General features: G+C 39.3%; 1 protein-coding gene and 1 long non-coding RNA gene across 10 annotated transcripts; both read right to left on the bottom strand.

Annotated features, from left to right (window-relative positions):
- Positions 1 to 813: 813 nt before the first annotated feature.
- Positions 814 to 6584, bottom strand: LOC137709247 (sucrose transport protein SUC4). 5 transcript variants are annotated; one of them, XM_068448350.2, is made up of 6 exons: positions 5759 to 6364; positions 4082 to 4827; positions 3510 to 3573; positions 3388 to 3431; positions 2295 to 2454; positions 814 to 1251 (listed from the first exon to the last, which is right to left on the bottom strand). In XM_068448350.2, exons 1-5 carry the CDS (start codon positions 6243 to 6245, stop codon positions 2296 to 2298), a joined length of 1500 nt encoding a protein of 499 aa, XP_068304451.2. In that variant the 5' UTR covers positions 6246 to 6364; the 3' UTR covers positions 814 to 1251; position 2295. The 5 variants fall into 5 exon arrangements, 4 of the variants coding, with proteins under 4 accessions (XP_068304451.2, XP_068304444.2, XP_068304461.2 ...); XM_068448343.2 differs by having other exon boundaries at positions 814 to 1247; XR_015956906.1 differs by lacking the exon at positions 814 to 1251 and adding an exon at positions 1470 to 2107 and having other exon boundaries at positions 3790 to 4827; positions 5759 to 6360.
- Positions 6585 to 9966: 3382 nt separating this feature from the next.
- Positions 9967 to 12289, bottom strand: LOC137708696 (uncharacterized). 5 transcript variants are annotated; one of them, XR_015957322.1, is made up of 4 exons: positions 11430 to 12289; positions 10861 to 10969; positions 10315 to 10602; positions 9967 to 10170 (listed from the first exon to the last, which is right to left on the bottom strand). It is a non-coding gene; the product is annotated as an uncharacterized LOC137708696 (long non-coding RNA). The 5 variants fall into 5 exon arrangements; XR_011064820.2 differs by having other exon boundaries at positions 10315 to 10529; XR_015957323.1 differs by having other exon boundaries at positions 10865 to 10969.
- Positions 12290 to 20744: the final 8455 nt, after the last annotated feature.

Genomic DNA, 20744 nt, shown 5'->3' with positions numbered 1-20744 from the left:
AAGTTCATGTATAACTTTCCGACGAAGTTGGGATTCAAATTTGAGTTTCAATATGAGAATTGAGTTCAAGGTGGAGTGTCAAATTAGGAATAATGTTATTCAACCAAGAAAAATGAAATTTGTATTTTGAGTCCAATCATCTTCAATGGACATAACTAAATTGTTAAAACACATGTTTTGCGTCCAATGCTTTCTCCTTCAATACAAAGACTCAAATATTAAAACTCAAGATGAGTCTTAAGATTTGAGTATTTGCATTTGAAAAAATAACCAAAATACATATATGTAGCAACTTTTTGGGACCCAAATATAAAATGAGAAATGATAAATGTATATCAGTTTTATGCTCTCACATACTCCAATTTAATATTAATTTTTTTCCTTTTATTTATTTAATCTGATAAATAAAGAAGAGTATGAGAAGAAGTTATGTGAAAATTATCTCCTTACAAAAATATAAGTAGCGAATTTGAGTTCTTGCATTGAAGATACTCTCAAATTTTTTTATATCAAATAAAAAATAAATAAAAAGGTGAGTGACGACAAAAAATGGGAAAGGGATCCTCTCCAAATCATTTCCACCAAATCCACCAAATCAAGGGATCCAAACCCTTGAAATTTGATCAAACGGCTAAAGTTATTATAATTTTTAAAAAAGTCTCCTGTTTGTAACCATTGAATCAAATTTCAAAAGTCCCGATTCTTTGATTTGGTGGAAAGAATCCGAAGATGATCCATTTCCCGAAAAATGAAACTCCATCAACATATTATAACAAAATAAATATCCAAGGCCTGTTTTGGGAAGAGGACATATGCAACGATAGGACCTTTTGGGATTTGACACTAATAATAAAATAAAATAAATATTCCTCTTAAAAATACACGAACAAATTCACATATTCCCGTCCCGGCAGAAAGAGCCTTTCCCTTGCCTTTCCTGGAGAAGTCTGATATGCCTTAAATCTATCTAAAAAACAATGTGTCACTAATCTCTCTTCTACTAGTGTAAAAGCCTTGTGACATGTACTATGCATGTTTCTTCTCATATTTCCGGAACCCACTATGTTCCCCATACCACTCAGCAAAATGAATTTTGTCGTCAATGCATGAGTGGGCAATTCTTGACTATTTGACGCACTTACGCACAAGCCACTGATCCAAGCATTCTTCAATAGAAATAGTGAACGTTACCCGAGAGATTTGATTTAATTTTTTCCCTTTCTTTTCTTTCCAATACTTCTAGAAGCCTGTCTAGCAAACAAGCATGGGAGGATTAAAAGCAGACAGACTTTCATAGATGGTTATTATAGCAATTAAGGCAAGAATTTATTCCAATGTCCAGACACAAAGAAGAAAATAAATTTTACTTAAACTAATTAATATTTTAATATATAATTAAAAAAAAAAGCGGAAGAAAAGAGAATAAACGCAAAAGCCATCACAAGAATAAAACTTTGCAACAAAAGAGAGAACCAAAAAAAAAAATCAGAGAGAATAAAAAGGCATGGTCTCCATCAAGGTTTCGATCAGTACATTTCACATATTCACTGCTGGCCACCATATTCATACAACAAAATCCATGAACAAAACGCATGAGATTCCAATACCTCATAGCCGAACCACCATCGCCCAATCGAAGCTTTACCCGAAAGGAAAACATAATATTTTCAAGACGAATTATTCTCGAACAGCCGCAACATCTTATCTTTGGTTGGTAGCAAACTAGTCTCGGATTAATTCCGGAATCTACAGCTGAGGAGGCTGCACCTACTTTTCCATGGCAATTTGCCACAATCCTGCAGATGGGACTGGTTTTTTCATTCAATAAATTCTCCACTAGTTGTAGATAACTTGTCTCACCGGGCACTAACTGACTTCTATTACATCGACATATTTTCGTAGCCAGCGTCTGCGGAAAGCTATCGCTTTATGACAATCTTGTTTCCCACGACACTTTTAAAAATAGCAGTGTCTAAAATCACCCATTCCACATGGATTTCCCATGTCTAAACAAATATGTGATTCCCACATAGGGATTTCACCAAGTGCCCAGCAGGAATTGAATAAATTGTAGAAACTCAGATGTATAATTTGCTGAATCGAAGCACTGCACGTGGAAATTGAGTTCAACATCCACATACTCGCTGCCAGGCCTTTAAATTATTTGAACACAAGTAACTTCAACTGATTGACTGTATAGCAAGTAACAGCTATTCACAGATTTTCACTAATTATTGAGATTTTACCATTTCGGTGACAAAAAAGTTCAGTGGAAAGTAGATACAACAAAATACCTCATGCGACAGCTCCGGGCTTAGGAGCAGCAGAACGTGGAATTGCCAAGATGGCCACCAGGCCGCTGGCTAAGGATGCAACTGCTGCCACGGCAAAGGCTGGAGCATTTCCACCACCAAATAGCTCATCCCACGGTCCACTTCCTAGTGATACGATCACCTGTTCTCAAACAACAAATATTCATGACCAAAATCAATATAATAAAGATGATAAATGTCATTCACAGAGAAGTCCATGGGAGTTCAATCAGGTAATATTGGCTCAATACAAAACAACTATTAATGGAGTAATTGTTGATTACATGCGATATTATACACTAATCAACCACACTAAGGGGAGTGAGGAGGGTTTGAACCCGGGACGCAGTATGTTGAAGAGGAAGGCCCTAACCAACAAGGCTATCCACCACTTGCAATAATCAAGTAATTGTTATAACAAGGGAAAATAAATACACAAATATGATTCTTTTCAAAGCATGCTCTTCAACTCAAGCATCGATGATTTGCATAAGGCATCAACCCATACCTGAACGGCTGAACCATCACATCCTAGTAGCAGTTTAAGGGGTTTTGTCAAACAGGGTATTGTTTCTTGGGTGGTTTCAGTAATTCGTCCCAAAATGTGATAGTAGAAAACAGTTTCGACTATGTTTCACATAATAGAACAATGGAAAGGTGCAGAGTTTAAAAGCGTTTTTTCTTGATCGATCAATTAGTTAGTGCCTTCATGTCCCAGGTGAGGACATGCTCAACATGAATAGGCTTATTTTCATGTATACATAAATACATGGACGGTGGTGCTAGGGGAATACTAAGGCCAACAACAACTTAGTGGTAATTAGGAATTATAATCAAAACATGACTTAAAATGAAAATTTAACCAACGATGGGACATGACAAAAGAATTAGGATGTATATAGCCAACCCCAAAGTTGGGACAAGGTGCAGGTGTCATATGTGCATGTATCCCTTCACTTTTGGTTGATGACTGTACAAGTGTATTATAACCTTATACCAGTAATGTATTTCGTGTTAATTTAGTTTCAACACAGAAGCGTCACATGCATTGCTAAAAGGAAATGAGTGTTCTTACCTGCGGGATTACTATTGCCAGATTCAGTACACCCATTGATAAACCTACAAGAACCAAACATCAATGTAAGAAACCCTACAGCTAAAACTCCAACGAAAACATTCTGTTAAAGAAATTCCAACCTTGGCCAAGTCCCAAAGACTCAATTCGAGAAGAAACCAAAGCATACGGAACACTGTATGTGATCTGCAACAAATATTCCGGTAATTTAAATTCCATTCATAGACCAAGTTCACACACAAAGCGTAGACATTCCATAATAACCGCGTGGTGAAATGACCCTTCTCCAAAAACGATAAAATAACTTTCAAATCCACCCAAAGTTTTTCAAAAACAAAAGAGAAAAGTGAAGATGACTTCTCCTCAAATAAAAAATTATTACTTGATAGGTCAAATTCTTACAGAGAAGATCCCCAACTTGACACCTCCTTCCTTCCCACAGCAGCATATTTTGAGGTCAAATGGATGAGATTAACCCTTTTTGTTCTGAAGTAATTTTTTATATTCTTTTGGTGTAAAATAACCATTATGGTATGCTTGATCCATCATTAGTTACCAAAAGAAAAAGATTGGTCGTAAGCAACTTCCAACATTCCCTGCTCATAAAATTTAGCCCCTGTTTGCCTTCGAACAGTGAAACATACATTGCCAAATAGAAAGCATGCATCACATTCAACCAGAGATAAAAGCTTACCGCCAATGGAATACCGAGAACTGCAAAAACAACCAGTGCAGCTATCACAATGCCATCTGGAGGTAAATCATGGCCCCCAACGCCAATACTCTTGTTCACAAATGTAATAACAAGCATTGCGAAAAAGCAAAGGGTCATGAGAATGCTTGAAATTCCCCACACAAAACCAGCCCCCCATTTCCTGCAAAGCTTCTCCATAAGCACCGAGGTTATACCAAGAATAACCGAATTCAACATCAGACCAAGAGCTCCCATTCTAACACCAGTACTATAATTTATCCCTTCATTTGGCTTGCCACCATAAATCTCTCGACCCATCCAATCAGTATCAAAGAGAAGAAATGGAAACCACCCAATCCAGTTTAGAGCAATAACAAGTAGGATTAACCATACAGACCCTGGGAAATATCTAAAAGTCCCAAACAGCTCCCAGAGAAAAGCTTCTTCAATATGACTTGACTGTCCTGGCACTTCATCAGCAAAGGGTGTAGTTCTGTTACTTGAACCCAGAGGTGTTTCCTGAGCTGCTGATATGCTTATCCATGTAGTAATTGCAATGAAGGCAGTGTCGACGAAGAAAGCAGACTTGAGGTTTGCACAGTTAACATTGCATGCTGGGGTAATTGAAAATGGAAAAACCTTGAACAAGTAACTTATTGATCCAGTTGCATATCCAAGAACATTGCCAACCGCCATAAACAGAGAGAAATAAGCGTTTGCCACTCGAGTTCTTCGATAATCCTTTTCTAGCAAGAGAGAAATTACGAAGAAAAAAAGTGTTACTGGTTTTTATTTTGACACTTTGATCTTTCAGCACATTTGATCTTTTCAGCGCATTGGCAGCTAACCAATGTTCCTCAAAAGAATCAACAGTGTTCCATGCATCAATAATTTCTAGTTGTCTTTGAGAACTTCACATAAAAAAAGTGATTCCATTGCGATGTGGTCATTAATCTCTCTCCATTCTGTGAAATCAATAACAAATCACAATGACCTACTTTGAGGGGAAGATAATCTCTTGCAAGATAATCAAGGCATGGTTTAAACCTCTGCCACTTTGGCATTCATTTTTGGAATTATAAGACCTCTGCAAGCAATCAAAATTCTAGCATTTGCAGAAACAGTCTCTACTCAATAGTTGTTCGGGAGGTCTGTTCAATGTTCATCTCGCACGTAGGCAAATATAAATAGCTTTCTTGCTACAATAGTAGCCATTATTCTGTATTGCATTCAAACATCCATACGGACCATACCAAGTACTGACCCCTAACTTACAAAGGATCTCGAGTTCTAAACTCTCGGGTTTACTGCAGCACGCACAGCTTAACGTATTAGGGTGGATTATCAATACCAAAGTTCCAAAATTAGGAAAATGTTTACACTTTCAGTCTCCAGCAGATCATACATCACCTAATTTATGATGAGTTTTCAACAGCATTTTTCACAGAATATTAATACATATTAGAAGTTATAAACAACCACAAAATTCATCAAAACTCATTCCAAAATTGACTAGAAGTTGACTAAGGTCAATGGATTGAATTGTTACTTACTACGGTCTAGCGGTATTGTCTGTTTGAATTTCATTCGATACCAATTTATTCCCCTACCGCTTAATGTAAATATATTATTTGATCATAAAAAAGTTCGCAAATTGTTCAAATTGAAGGTTCATACCAGTGAGATCAGCGAGGAGAGCTCTACAAGGACCCTGAGTCACATTATTGGCCACGTCCAGAATCCAAAACCCGAACACGAACACGGCGATGGCTCTGGGCCTGACGCCGCCGCCTCTGTCGCCTAGCAACCACCCGATATCGGCGGAGAAACCGATGATTAGAACGGAGACGGCGATACAGGCCGCTCCGACGACGATGAATGGGCGCCGACGACCGTATCGGCTTGTGCAGCGGTCGCTCATGTGGCCCACAAGGGGCTGGACCACAAGGCCCGATAAAGGCCCACAGAGCCATATGACGCTGGCCCAAGCGTGAGGGATTCCGAGCTCTTGAACGTACGGAGTCAAGAGCGAGAGCTGTAGGGCCCAACCGAATTGGATTCCACACGCGACCGATGCCACTCGGAGGAGTTGCCGGAGTGGGACTCGGGTTCGGACCGCCGGTCGAGCCCTGACCCGGTGGCGGTCTGCGTCTGGAGTTGGCATGGCGATCGGTCCCCTCTCTCTCTCTAGAACTCTCGAGTATATTCCTTCCTTCTCTCTCAAGAACTGTGGGAAATGGCGCGAAGAGAGAGAAGGTGGCGGCTTTTTGTTTGGCCGCGGGAACGTCAGGTGTGAAGTCAGTGATTTGGAGACGGAAATGCCCTTGCATGTTATTTAATTTTACGAAAGTGCCCTGGAAGTGGATAAAAGCGGGAATTCAGGGGAGGTTGATGATTGGAGTTTGGAGTGGCAAATTATGATTGGAAGTGAGGGCAAAGTCGGTGTGGAATTTTGGTTTTCTGGAGGTCGACTGAGTCCGGACAAGCGGAAGGTTGCACCGAAAGGCTTAAACTGCTTCCGACATTTGTATCAAGTAAACGACACAAATGAATCCAGACCGTTGGTTTGCTAGCTGTTTGATGGTGTATATTTATAAATTTTGTAGGCAAAATGGGTATATAAATTGATGTAAAAGATTACAGACGAGTCGGACTACATTTTAAGGACCGATGCTGATTGTCGGATTGATATTAAGGTAAAATATGTAATTACCTAAACAACGTAACAGATAAAATTACAATATCTTGTTTGTCAAAAGTAATAAGTTTTAATAACTAGAGTAAATCAGAACAATCAAAATCCAATTACTCTTATATGAGTGTTGCTCAATTTACGCATACTCTGATCTTAATTATATCTATTGAATGCCTAATGTGGTGACTCATCGGTTAACAAAATCTTGTTTCTTAAGTGATCCCCATACACCAATTTAGAAGTGCAATTTTGAAATTTGTAATAGTTCTTACGTTTTCGTGAATACCTACATCTTTTCTCTACGATTGAGAAGAATAAATCATTTGATCTTTAAGCATATAGAATTTTAGAATTTTGTTTTTGATGCATTTAGTGCTACTCATGTGAATTACAAGTTTAAGAACAATTGTTTTCTATCATTAGTTAGATGCATACACCGATATGTAGTTAAGATGTTCTCACTAAATATATACACTAATATACTCTTGTCAGATAAGTTGATAAAGATGTGATACTTGCCCTCAAGTAAGGGGTTTGGAGGTAGAGGAAGTACGCTTTGTGAGATGCCCTATCTTATATAAACAAAGGAGTAGGATTCTCTCCCCTTTTTTTCCCTCCCTTCCTAATTGAACCATCACGATTAAACTATGTCAACATCTTATATTAATTTTTTATAGCAAGAGAAAGACAAAATAAGAGAATGTGAGAGGAGATGATGAAAATGGGATGGAAAGAGGAGGGGAGAGAATCCTAGGAGTTGTATTTTTAGAGAGAGAGAGAGAGAGAGAGAGAGAGAGAGAGAGAGAGAGAGAATTCTCTTTATTAGTATTTGGTACAATTCTCAATTGACCTTCGCCGTACAGACGTTGACAACATTGGATTTTTTTTTTTTTTTTTTTTTTTTTTTTGGGTAAAGGACAACATTGGATATTTGTTCATGTCGGCCACACCAAATTGGCATATGCTCTCTCTTAAATTTTCGATAGTAAACAACACTCCACGTCTTCGAACTACAACAACTACAACCCAAATTGCAGTATCGGGCTCGTTTGGACTTCGGTGGCATTGGCAATTCTTCCGTCTTGTATGAATGTACAAAAAGCCCTAGCTTACCAAATCTTTGTAGCACACGATGGGCCAACCCAGGTTGAATTCAATAACTGATTGGGTTTATGAACTTGAAATTGGGGCTGACTCGAGTCGGCTCTATTTTTTAGGGTCATGGTTCGGCCCAATAATGAATGCTGGACTTTATTGGGCCATTTTTCAAAATGATTAGGGCATGAACCTTGCATATTAGGGTATGAGTTGGCTCATAAACCGATCCATGACCCAATCTGACGTAGAACAAAATTGGTGTTGTTTTAGGTACGGAAAAATTAAAAGAAGGAGGCAGCATTTAATCAACAAAAGTGATTGGAGAATTGGTAATTCACGGGTTAAAAGGTTATTTGATGCTAGTATATTCCGGAAGTGGATGTTTTGGACTTTTCATGTTGTTCATATTAACGTAACTTTCATTTGGAATGTCCGTTTTTGGTACATTACAAAATGGATTCGAAGAAAATGACGAGATCTCCATGACTCATTGCATAGAGGTCAGAATTTGGACGGATTATTTCGTTTACCATGTTTAAAACGAGATTTTAATATTTTAAGATTTTTTTTGATATTTTGTTGTCTGTCTAATTTCTTTCCTATTTGCAGCCACTTTCGGGATATGCTAATAGCAACCAACCGCCTTTGAGCTTGTGAATTACCAATTCCCCAATCACTTTTGTTGATTAAATGAGGCATTCTATTAATTTTCCCGCACCTAAAATAACAACAATTATGTCCTACGTCATAGCCCTAAGGACTATACCAGATTCGGTCCAATAATTTAACAACTAATTAACTTAGTGTTGATTTATTTTTCCATACTTGCACAATTTAATTCATTCATTTAACCAATTAACTCTTTAGTTCATATGGCAATTGAGTATGAGAAACTGTTGGACCAAAATTAACAAAATGTTTTTTCTAGTTAAATAAAGACTTGACTTATCACCCACGAGAAGGGTATTTCCCTTGAGCCCAATGAAAATTTAGAAGTTCATAACCCAATCTGTTAAGTTATTCACCCCAGCTTGGCCCATCATGTGCCGCAGAAATTTGGCAAGCCAGGCTTGTTCCAAATTAACATGTCCCATCGATACTAAAATATCAATGCACTACATTTTGTGGTCTCCATTGTTTTCAATTTTTTTTAATCTCATACGAGAGAATTGATGACTTTGAATGTAAGTCACAATGTAAGCTACGATTTTCATGAACAAGTGCCCAATCAAGAAATAAAAAAGAAAATGATGCAGAACAAATGGTTGGTGGATGATGAGAAAATAGAAAGTGGGAAGATAAAAGGATGTAGTAGGAATTTACAGATTTGGCTTACGAGCTCCGATTTGGGCCCATGATACTTTTCAGAAAGAAAATGATGCCGCAGTTCAAACACACGGCTTCGCTATGATATTAGTGGGATTTTAACCATTCGAGGTCGTTTCAGCCTTCAAGATGCAGTTTTAATTTCTGCAATAAAAATCAGACCACTCGATTTCTGTCCAATTAATGTCGTTTTAATTTCCTAAGCTTTTGAGTTGTCCAACAGAGTTGTAAATGACTTATTTAAGTCGTTGATGTTATCAATGTAAATCATCATATCAATGAATCAAAACTATTTTGGGATTACCCTCCAAAAACTGGTGGATTCCAGATTATCGGTTCTTCAAGGATTGACGTTAGTAATCCTTTTGCTTCATGTTGAATCAGAAAAAAAAAAAAAAAAAAAAAAAAAAAGAAAGAAGAAGTAACAATTTATGCTAGGAATTCACTACAAGAAAAATGAGCATTGCACACAATAAATTATCTGTGCCCTTTGAGGCCAAAAAGCACTGACAATTGTGCTCATAGACCAATAGCAACAGTGCAGCTACTATCTTTATGTCTCTGCCCTCTATGGGCGTCACCATTTCTAAAAGGGCACAATAGGGGTGTTTGTGCCAGAGAGGCCAGCACAAATAATGGCCCATTTGTGCCCCGTCTTGACAACTTTTCAGATCAGCTTTTCCAGCTATGTTGGCACTTATATTGTAATTGTGCCAACATGAATTAATTAATAAAAAAAATCAAAATTTGAAAAATTGAATCTAAATTGAGGAAATGCAAAAATTTAAATTTTCATGAAGAATGCCTACAACCATGAAACCAACTTTCACTTTCTGAATCTCACAAACATATATTGTTGTGTTACATATTTTCTCTCTAATACCCAAAGGAAAAAAAAAAAAAACTTGAAAGCAAACATTTTTGGACAGATGCATCTTCCCAGCAGGCCTTGCACCTCATCAAATCTTTGCTGCTCCATAAACGAATTAATCAGATGACATGCAGTATATGGACTCTCACAGAAGTCATGAATAACAAATGCAAAGAAAAAGAAAAACCACACACTTTACAGGACAAAGAAAATGAAGGGATAAAGAAGGTAAGAAGGGAATACCTTTGTGGGAGGACTCTTATTTGCTTCAAGGGTCTTTCCACCACTTGCTTTAAGATGATTCTTATATAACAACTCCACCCTCCAGAACAACCAACAATGGATGCGGAAAGTATACAAATATTCCTCATCAAAAATAAGTTCACAAGTATTAAAAATAAGTCCACCCTCCATAACAACTGACTGTGCATTACTACATTGTTCAGACTCATCACACTCTGCATAAGATTACATGGCTAATTGCTCAAGGTTCAGATTTGGTGCAGAAATATTGTCATCTTCATTTTGATTCTAGTATTCAAACACAAAGACCAGGGTACATTTTGTAACAAACCATAGAAATTGACCAAATGGAATTAATGCTATTAACAGCGACCATGGCCAAAAACTGTTGAAGACCGACATAATCTCTAGCTTGATGTCAGTGAGAAAAGACTCACTCAGCTAACATAGACTACTATATTCATCAGAAGCCAACACAAATATAGTCGAATTCAAAACACAATCAGTCCAAAATTACACCTACACAGAGTTAATTAAAATCAATACCTACAAGTTCCAGATCTGCCATCTCAAAGATTCAAATTCCTCACTTCGGGTTGTAAAAGCAATTTTTGGGTTGGAGATAATACATTCAGCTCATGGTCACCTGACTCACCTGAATCACAGAAATATATAAGTATGTATATTATTTATGGTCAAAGTGAGTTGCTTATTTTAATCACATACCTGGTAAATATTTGTTTAAGTTAGCATAGACAGTATAACGATATTGCATTTTCCATGATGAAACTTGTACTAACATGATTAAACATTAGCACCTTAAGAACTTCACATTTGAATACATTTTTTTGTATTTCACTTCTGATTTCATCTCTACCTAGATCCAATTACTAAATCCTCTTCTTTCAATGCTACCACACCATAAAAGAAAAGTCAAAAACGAATAAATAATTATTGGGGGAGGGGTGGAATCAAGACAACTCCTAATAAATCAATAAAAAAAACTTACGCTTTTCCAAAAATTGAAGATCCAAAATCCTAAAATTCTAAGCAACATGGCTCGGTAAATATAATAATAGATATGAAATTCTTCCATACAAATAAAGAATACGAACCGGCAATGGGGGCGTGACAAGGCCAGGGCCTTTGAGGTTGCAGAGACAGAGTGAACAAGGCTCTAAACCGCTCCAATATGAGTTGGATCGGGTCGACCAAACCAGTCACCGAGAAACCTCACAGTATGAATTAACCAAAAATCCATCATATTCATATCCAAAATTGCATGCAATGGGCAAGTATGAAAAAAAAATGTAAAATAATTTCAAAACTCAAATCCATAAGCAACGAGGCGAGATACAAAATATACATGTCAGATCTCATAAGATATAAACTCGAAATGAAAAAACACGAACTCAAATATGATGCATGGGTGGTGTTGGTGTTTTTCAAAGAAAAAAAAAACAAAGGAAAAACCCAGATATGAGAGGAGTGAGAGAGAGAGAGAGAGAGGTATAGAGAGACCCTAATCCAAAATCCCTAATTTAGAGACCGTTTTCAAAAGCCCTGATTCATAACCCATATTCAAAATCACTAACCGAATTCAAAATAAAACAATATCCATGAACTTTGGTTGAGTTTATTGCATGATATTCTTACCTTGTGGAGTGAGGAGGAGTGAGGACTAAGACTGAGAGCTCGATTCGGGCAAGGTGGTGTGGAATGTGGGTGGAATCGCGATTCAGGGGACGAATTCACGAAGTGAAGACTGAGGATTAAGGATTGGTGTGGGTGGAGTCACGATTCAAGCGACGAATTTGGGTGATCCCACTGATGTGGGAGGATAGAGGAAGACGGAGAGCTCGATTTGGATTTGGGCGAAGGAGGCGAATCGGGTGAGAGAGACAATGAGAGTGAGGTTACTAGGGTTAATTATAAAACAACGATTTGAGATCTAAATCTCAACCAATCTGACGATCCACATAATTTTAAAATTAAATACATATAATATATATGTGTGAGACCAAAGTACTCCATTTGGTAAAGAGAGAAACGGATGGAAGAGAGATGTGGGTGTGGGTGGGTTAAGGAGGGGAGAGAGAGTGTGTGGTGGGTGGGTTAAGGGAAGGAGAGAGAGAGAGAGAGAGAGAGAGAGAGAGTGTGTGGTGGGTGGGTTAAGGGAGAGAGAGAGAGAGAGAGAGAGAGAGAGAGAGAGAGAGAGAGAGAGAGAGAGAGAGAGAGAGAGAGAGAGAGAGAGAGAGAGAGAGAGAGAGAGAGAGAGAGAGAGAGAATGGGGTGTGGATTGGTTAGGGGTGTGGATTGGTTAAGGGTGTTGGTGGGTTAAAGAGAGGGAGAGAAAGTAAGGTGTGAGTCATAAGTCTTAGAAAAAAATAATAAAAAAAATTAATTGTGTCTTTTGAAGTAATACACAGACACAAATAAATATATTTGAATCCATTGTTTTGAAAAAGTTGAGAGAGAAAATTATTTGTGCCAACTTTGTAGAGAATGAGCACATTAGTTGGTGCCCTTATAGAAAACGAAACAAATACAATTTTTTGTGTGTAAAATTTGTTCTATACCCACAAAATAAATATTTGTGCCCTTAATTTTGTATCCAAAGCCCTTTTTTTTGTAGTGATTGGTCGCGTGAAAGCACTAGTTCAACACTTATTTCAAACAAAAATCATCGATTAACATATAGATAAAAGGTCTGTAGCTTGTAATCATATATAACACTAACAAAATGCATAAATCAAGTTGGTAACTGTGGAGTCAAAAATAATCAAGAGGCGACACGTGGATTTTTGGGTAAAAATGACAAAATTACTCTCGATGCACATCGGAATTCCTACGTGCGAGCAGTGGACAATCATCCCTCAATCAAGTCAAAAATGCCCAGATAGGTATTTATTTATAACCTATTTTATCCATCCCTCATCATATCTTCTCCACAAGGTAACCCCCAAAACATTCCTTATTTATAACCTAATTAATTAATTAGCTAATTAATGGATTTATTACCTAATTAATCTATTAATGGCTAATTAAACTACCAATTACACCCAAAAAACACACAAGAGGCCGGTCACATTCTCTCCCAAGGAGGCCGGCCATGCCTTATATATTCTACCTCATTTTCTCTAAAAAATGAGTTCTTCACTCTTGCTAAACACTCAAAATTCTCCAAACACTTTTCTCTCAAAATTCTAACTTTGGTATCGGAGGTTCTTCGGCTAAAGCACCCCCATTCATCGTGGGTGCGTGAGGCTCTTGGCCTTAACCTAAGGTGTTATTGTTTTGTAGATGCAATTTTGTCCAAGAACAAGGAGGAAGAAATTTGCATCCACAATAATCACTATTAGGTTTAGTGCTAAACTCAATCCCTACTTGATTGGAGGTGATATTATGTTCCAACATGATTAAAGAAATGACGTTTTGCATGAGTGTCGCTTACTATTTACTACCAGCAAAGCAAGAAGTATGGCTAAGGATCAAATGGGAGGAGTGGGAGGGTGTTGGGTACTACGTCACTTGCTTAGTGGGTTGAACTTTGAAGGAGGATGTATATGCCTTTTCATAATTTGGTGATGTGGTTTGATATGCTCCACTCGGAAGCAACCAGCTGCAATGATGTAATGCTATAGCCGTAGCATTAGGACAATGAACTGGCTGCTAACATCGAGCTTTCTAGAAAAGAGAAACAAAAATTGGAATTGGCATGGTAAACTTCTCCGCAGCCAAACATGCATGTATTTGAATTGAGTATAAAAACTCTTTAACTGATCCGTTAAACTGGATAGAACAATATGATTTTCGTCTGCACCTAAGTTTGAATCTCTTTATTATAATTTAGATAAATTTGTAGAATATCGTGAAAATCAAAGTTTTTTCATCAAACCATTAGTTAGTAAACATAAATATAAAATAAAATTTACAGAATTTTGATAGTTATATGAATGCTGAAATTCGACACCGTTTCTCAAATGGAAGTTTGTAAAGGGAAATGCTGAAACCTGCAAGTAGTGAGTTATTACTCTTCGTTTGTGTACTTCTACGTACGTTTTAACTCTGTCGGCCGGTGTTTATGAGTCTCACTTCGTCTTCTAAAAGTTACTTTGAATCAATTTACCTAAATCATATTTTATAATATTAAGCCTATATATCTATATCTCCTTATTTATAAACTGTAAGGAAAGAAACAATTATACGCGACCTAACCAACAAGTCGGGTTTATCGTGCTCGTACTTTTTTCGTGTCATACTCGTTATCCTAACGGATTCTTAATAATGGACTCGATAACGACTATATGCGATCTGATCAACCCGCTTTGTTAGTCATTTCGTGTCAGGTTAACAAGTTATGTAAGAAATTATACGCTTAATGTCTAGATCTTAACAGGTAACCCAATAACAACCTGTCTCGTGAACGAATTGACTCGAAACCTGTTATTTTTGTATAATTTCATGTCTAGTTAACCGGTCATGCAAAAGTTACTAGGCCTATATGCCCCTTTAAAATAAACTAGCTATGGATAGGAAAGGCCGAACACATGAACTCTGTGGGTCAGAAACAAAAGTTTTAGCTTAAGGGAATAGTTAGTCAAATTTGTGGGATTGAGTGGGTTAGTAGGCAGAAATGTGATTGGTGAAGAAAGCAAATGATCACTTGCTTTATCAATTATCATTCGTGAGTAATGACACAGCATACACTTGTGTGACGTTCACATACTTTGAGGCTCAAAAGGAGGTCAGGACTGTAGAAAAAGAATGTGTGGCTGAAAGTATATCTCATTAATACGTGAAGAAAGAAAATATATACAATTACATGCCTTGCACAACAAGGTACAATCCCTACAATATAGGAATACACTTATAATTAGGATTACAATCATATCTAGACTCCAACTAGGAAGCTATTTCTAACACTCCCCCTCAAGTTGGAGAGTGGATATCAAGAACTCCCAACTTGCGCAACATAGTCGAAAACTTATCCTTCCCGAGAGGCTTGGTAAATAAGTCTGCCAACTGGTGTGCCGTACCAACATACTTGGTTGTGACTGTGCCATCCGCAATCTTATCTCGTATAAAGTGACAATCCATCTCAATGTGACGAGTCCGCTCATGAAAAACAGGATTAGCAGCTATATGTAACGCTGCTTGATTATCGCAAAATAAAGCAGAAGGACCATCCAAAGGAATGCTCAAGTCTTTTAATAAATACCGAAGCCAAACTAACTCACAACAAGCACCGACCATAGCCCTATATTCGGCCTCAGCTGAAGAAAGTGAAACAGTTTTCTGTCGCTTCGTCCGCCACGAAATCAAAGAATTGCCTAAGAAAACACAATACCCAGAAGTTGAACGACGAGTGATAGGACAACCTGCCCAGTCAAAATCACAAAATGCGACCAACTTGGTGTGGTTGTCTGAACGGAATAATAAACCTTGTCCTGGTGTAGACTTTAAATAACGAACAACACGAAGCGCAGCATCCATATGAGGTACACGTGGCTCATGCATAAAACGGCTCAAAACATGCACAGAATATGTGATATCCGGCCGAGTGATGGTGAGGTAGATTAACCGTCCTATTAACCGCCGATACTTTTCAGGATCCTTGAGAAGTTCTCCTTGATCAGATAGTTTTGTATCATCCATAGGGAAAGCAATCGGTCGTGCTCCCAGAAAACCATAATCCTTGAGGATCTCCAGTGCATACTTTCGTTGTGAAATATAAATCCCACGTTGAGATCGAGAAACCTCAATACCCAAAAAATATTTTAAATCACCAAGATCTTTTATTCGAAAGTGATCTCGAAGAAAAGACTTCAGAGAATTGATGGCACCAACATCATTGCCTGTAATCACAATATCATCTACATAAATGAGCAAGGCTGTGAAAGAAGTACCGGATTTTCTGGTGAACAGTGAGTAGTCAGCTTTGGATTGGTGAAATCCGGCAGAAAGAATGGCACTAGTGAACTTGGCAAACCATTGACGAGAAGCCTGCTTGAGACCATAAAGAGACTTGTGGAGGCGACATACAAGATTCTCCCCCTGTCGCCGAAGACCAGGAGGAGGAGACATGTAAATTTCCTCATCCAAATCACCATGCAAGAAAGCATTATTAACATCAAGCTGATGGAGAGACCAAGACTGGCTAGCAGCAAGGGCAAGAAGACAACGCACTGTAATCATCTTGGCAGTAGGAGAAAAAGTGTCATGATAATCAATACCTGCGGCTTGAGTGAAACCCTTAGCCACCAAGCGAGCTTTGTAACGCTCAATAGAACCATCAGAATTATGCTTTAGTTTGTACACCCATTTACAATCAATAGGAACTTTGCCAGGAGGTAAGGGAGTCAAGGTCCAAGTACCGTTGGCATGTAAAGCCTCAAGCTCCTCATTCATGGCACGATGCCAATTAGGATCACGAGCAGCCTCTGCAAAAGAAGATGGCTCCAAACTCCGACTGACAGCGTAAATATATGAAAGATGATGGGGAGATAACCGGTGGTAAGAAATAAAATTACTAAGTGGATATCGCGTACCTTTAACAGAACTGGGCTGCGAAGACGATGGGTGTGGAGGCAAAATCACTTGCGAGCAAACGTAGTCTTTTAAATAGGACGGGGGATGGTGTGTGCGAGATGAGGTGCGAGTGGTTGGTAAAGGAGGTGGAGATGCCGTGGGTGAGGAGGGATTAAGAGGGGCCGAGGGTGATGAGGGGTCAATGTCGGTGGAGGGAGGGACATGTGGGGCCGGGACTAAAATGGGAGAAGGGGGTGGCGTAGAATTGGAGGAAAGAAGAGGGGAGATGGGGTCGGTGACAGGAAGCAGTGGAATGGGTACGGGAGGAGGAGGTGAAGGGGACGTGGGGCCAAGAGAAGGGGGATAGGGAAGGTCCGGGAAAGGGGGAATGGGAAGAGAAGGTGTGGGGTTTTGGGTAGGTGGGGACGTGGCAGCAAAAGGGAAGGAATCTTCATGGAAAATAACATCTCGACTGGTGAAGGTGCGGTGAGTTTCTAAGTCATATAATTTGTATGCTTTTTGGCCAAGAGGGTAACCAATGAAAGCACATCGTTGGGCCCGAGGGGAAAATTTTGTGGTAGGATGGATAGAGGTGGCATAAGCAAGGCAACCGAAGACACGAAAATGGTCATAGGATGGGGTTGTAGTATGGAGGACCTCAAAAGGAGATTTATTATGTAAAAGTCGAGTAGGGAGACGATTGATGGTATAAGCAGCGGTAAGAACACATTCACCCCAAAATTTGAGGGGAAGGTGTGATTGAAAACGAAGTGCGCGAGCGGTTTCAAGAAGGTGCCTATGTTTGCGTTCAACAACGCCATTTTGTTGCGGAGTGTAAACACAAGAAGTTTGAAAAAGAACCCCATGATCAGAAAAAAAATTGCGAAGAGAAACAAATTCTCCCCCATTATCGGTACGAATGCTTCGAACTTGAGTGTGAAATTGGGTATTAACATAGGCAAAAAAAGATTTGATTAGTTGTTGAGTATCAGATTTGTGCGTCATGAGAAAGACCCACGTAAAGCGGGAAAAATCATCCACAATAGTCAAAAAATAATGAGCACCAGTAAGGGAAGATTGACGATTCGGACCCCAAATATCACAATGAATTAAATCAAAAGGAAAAGTTGTAGAAATTGAACTTAAACCAAAAGGTTGACGAGTTTGTTTTGCCAAAGGACAAACAGGACAAACATGACTAGAATCAAATGAACAATTAAGGAAATTAGAGGCTAAAATTTGCAAACGGCTAGAAGAAAGGTGACCAAGACGGCGATGCCATAATGAGGATGGGATGGTGATGAGGTTGCATAGTGGTTGACGGGTGGGAAGGGAGGAGGTAAGGGCCACGAGGTAATAAAGGTCACCACGTCGCTTACCCACACCAATCATCGCCTTCGAAACCAAGTCCTGCAAAACACACCAAGAAGGAAAAAATGTTACGGAACACGATAAACCATCTGTAAGCTTACCAACCGATAAAAGGTCCACTTTAAAATTGGGGACACATAAAACATCTTCCAAGTCAATCAAAGAATTTAAACGAAGAGTGCCAGTTAAAGTAATTGGAGCAGTGTCACCGCTAGGCAAAGAAACAGGTGGCATGTGCGAAGCAGAAGTATTAATCAAACATGAAGCGGAGGAAGTGATATGATTCGTGGCGCCACTGTCAATGATCCATGGACCATGATGAGAAGCCACGGGAAACAAACCTGAGGCAAGGTGATCACGGGAAACTATATTAGCCCGAGGAGGAGATGCCGGGTTGTCATTGAGGGCAGCAAGGAGACGATGATGCTGTTCGGCAGAAAGATGGGGCATGGCAACCTGTAGATCATGCAAAGTGGGCTGCGGCGTGTGATGGGCTGGTGGGCCAGGGTGCGGAAGGAGATCATCCAACATAGGCTGATGTGCATGATTAGCAGAGGGGCGTGAGTGGCTTGCGGAGCTGCGAATGGGCCGAGAGGCAGCATTGTTGCTGCGAGCAGAGGGAGCAGCAACGCTGCGGGCAGAACCTGCGGAAGTGGAGGAGCGGCGGGGAGGTCTCCACGGCTGACCATGGAGAGGATGTCCAACCGGATACCCATGAAGCTTGTGGCAAGTATCACGGGTGTGAAAGTCATAACCGCAATAGGAGCAATGTAGAGGAGGCCGATCGGACGAAGACCGAGGATAGCTACGCACCACCATGGCAGCAGGGGGCTCGGCAGTACGTGAAAAACCTAGTGCACGTTGTTTTTCGGCTTGAGAAACAGAGGAACAAGCTTGGCGGACTGTGGGCAAAGGATTCATAAGAAGAATTTGGTCCCGAACGGCGGCAAACGATTCATTGAGACCCATAAGAAACTGCATAAGGTGTTGGCGATCATGTTTGGTGCCACAAGAACAAGAACATGCATCACTATAGGAGGCAAGCTCGTCCCAAAGACCTTTGAGGCGAGTGAAGTAGGTGGAAACCGAAGAGGACCCTTGGGAGATGGTGGCAATTTCACGGTTCAGGTGGAAGATACGGGGTGCATTGGATTGTGAAAAACGTTCATGAAGATCGTCCCAAACAGCCTTAGCGGTGGTGGAAAAGAGAACGGATTCGGCAAGATCGGGTTCCAGGGAATGAAGGATCCATGAAAGGATCATATCATTGCAGCGCCTCCAAGAGGCGTGAGCATCAGGATCATCGGCAAGGTCAGGTTCGACAATATCACCTGTGATAAAACCAAGTTTATTCTTGGCGCTTAAGGAGATGTGCATCCCGCGTGCCCAGGTTGTGTAATTATCTCCATTTAACTTCTTGGAGACGAGAACAAGGTTGGGATGGTCGGAATGGTGAAGATAAAAAAGGTTGGGGCCATCAGAAGAAGAGTCTCCCATGAGAAAAGAGAAACGGCAGGGATGACTGCCGAGAAAAAAAATTTGCGGTTTGGAGAAAAAAAAAAAAAAAGCTAGGGTTTGCAACCTGCTCTGTATACCATGTAGAAAAAGAATGTGTGGCTGAAAGTATATCTCATTAATACGTGAAGAAAGAAAATATATACAATTACATGCCTTGCACAACAAGGTACAATCCCTACAATATAGGAATACACTTATAATTAGGATTACAATCATATCTAGACTCCAACTAGGAAGCTATTTCTAACAAGGACCCAACAAAAATCCTAGGTCAATGGCTTGGACTGGCTCCACTAGGAAGAGAAAAGGCGCACACACACCCCCTCTTGTTCTGCAATTATATTAATTGAGGAGATGAGGAAGAAGAAGATTGTAGATATTTGATGGATGATCGATCAAAAGACCAGATTGCGTTGAATGGACTCGATCGTTAATACCAAAAGAAAAAAAAAACAGAAATGAATGATTACTTCTTGATCGATGGACGGGATTGAAAAGATATGTTATATGCGCGGTGGGTTCCCAGACAGTGCCTTTGCTTTTGGGTAGGTGGACATTTTTCACAACCTCCGTCTTCGTACTCCGAAAAGCTAATATTCCCTTATCTTCTATTTGAATTAATTAAAAAAATATGCGCAATTATGCATGGATTGTGCAAAATGTGCATGCATGGGTGCTAGAAATGCCTTCTGAGTCGACTACTACGGCCATTATGTCTCCACATGAAATGACAAGTTAGGCTCAAATTATTGGTTGCATCTCGCAGCTGACTCATCTACTTTTCTTGTAATTTTTTGTTTCCTTTTCCCCTTTTGATTTGTCTGTAATTTTGAGGGATCCGATAGGATTTGCATGCTGTTAAATGAAGAAACATTAATCAGTGCACTTTATACTGTGTTTGTAAACAAAAATCAATCTACCTTGCTCTTTTTGTTAGAACAAATGTTATGAAAGAAGGAATTCATATTCTGACACGAGTGGAGATTACTTACACAATTAGCTACTTAAGT

The sequence above is a fragment of the Pyrus communis genome, chromosome 15 (assembly GCF_041283825.1).
Source record: "Pyrus communis isolate YQ-2024b chromosome 15, ASM4128382v1, whole genome shotgun sequence".
Lineage (NCBI taxonomy): Eukaryota > Viridiplantae > Streptophyta > Magnoliopsida > Rosales > Rosaceae > Pyrus > Pyrus communis.
The sequence above is the reverse complement of the archived record's forward strand: the minus strand, read 5'-3'. Positions and strand labels throughout refer to the sequence as shown.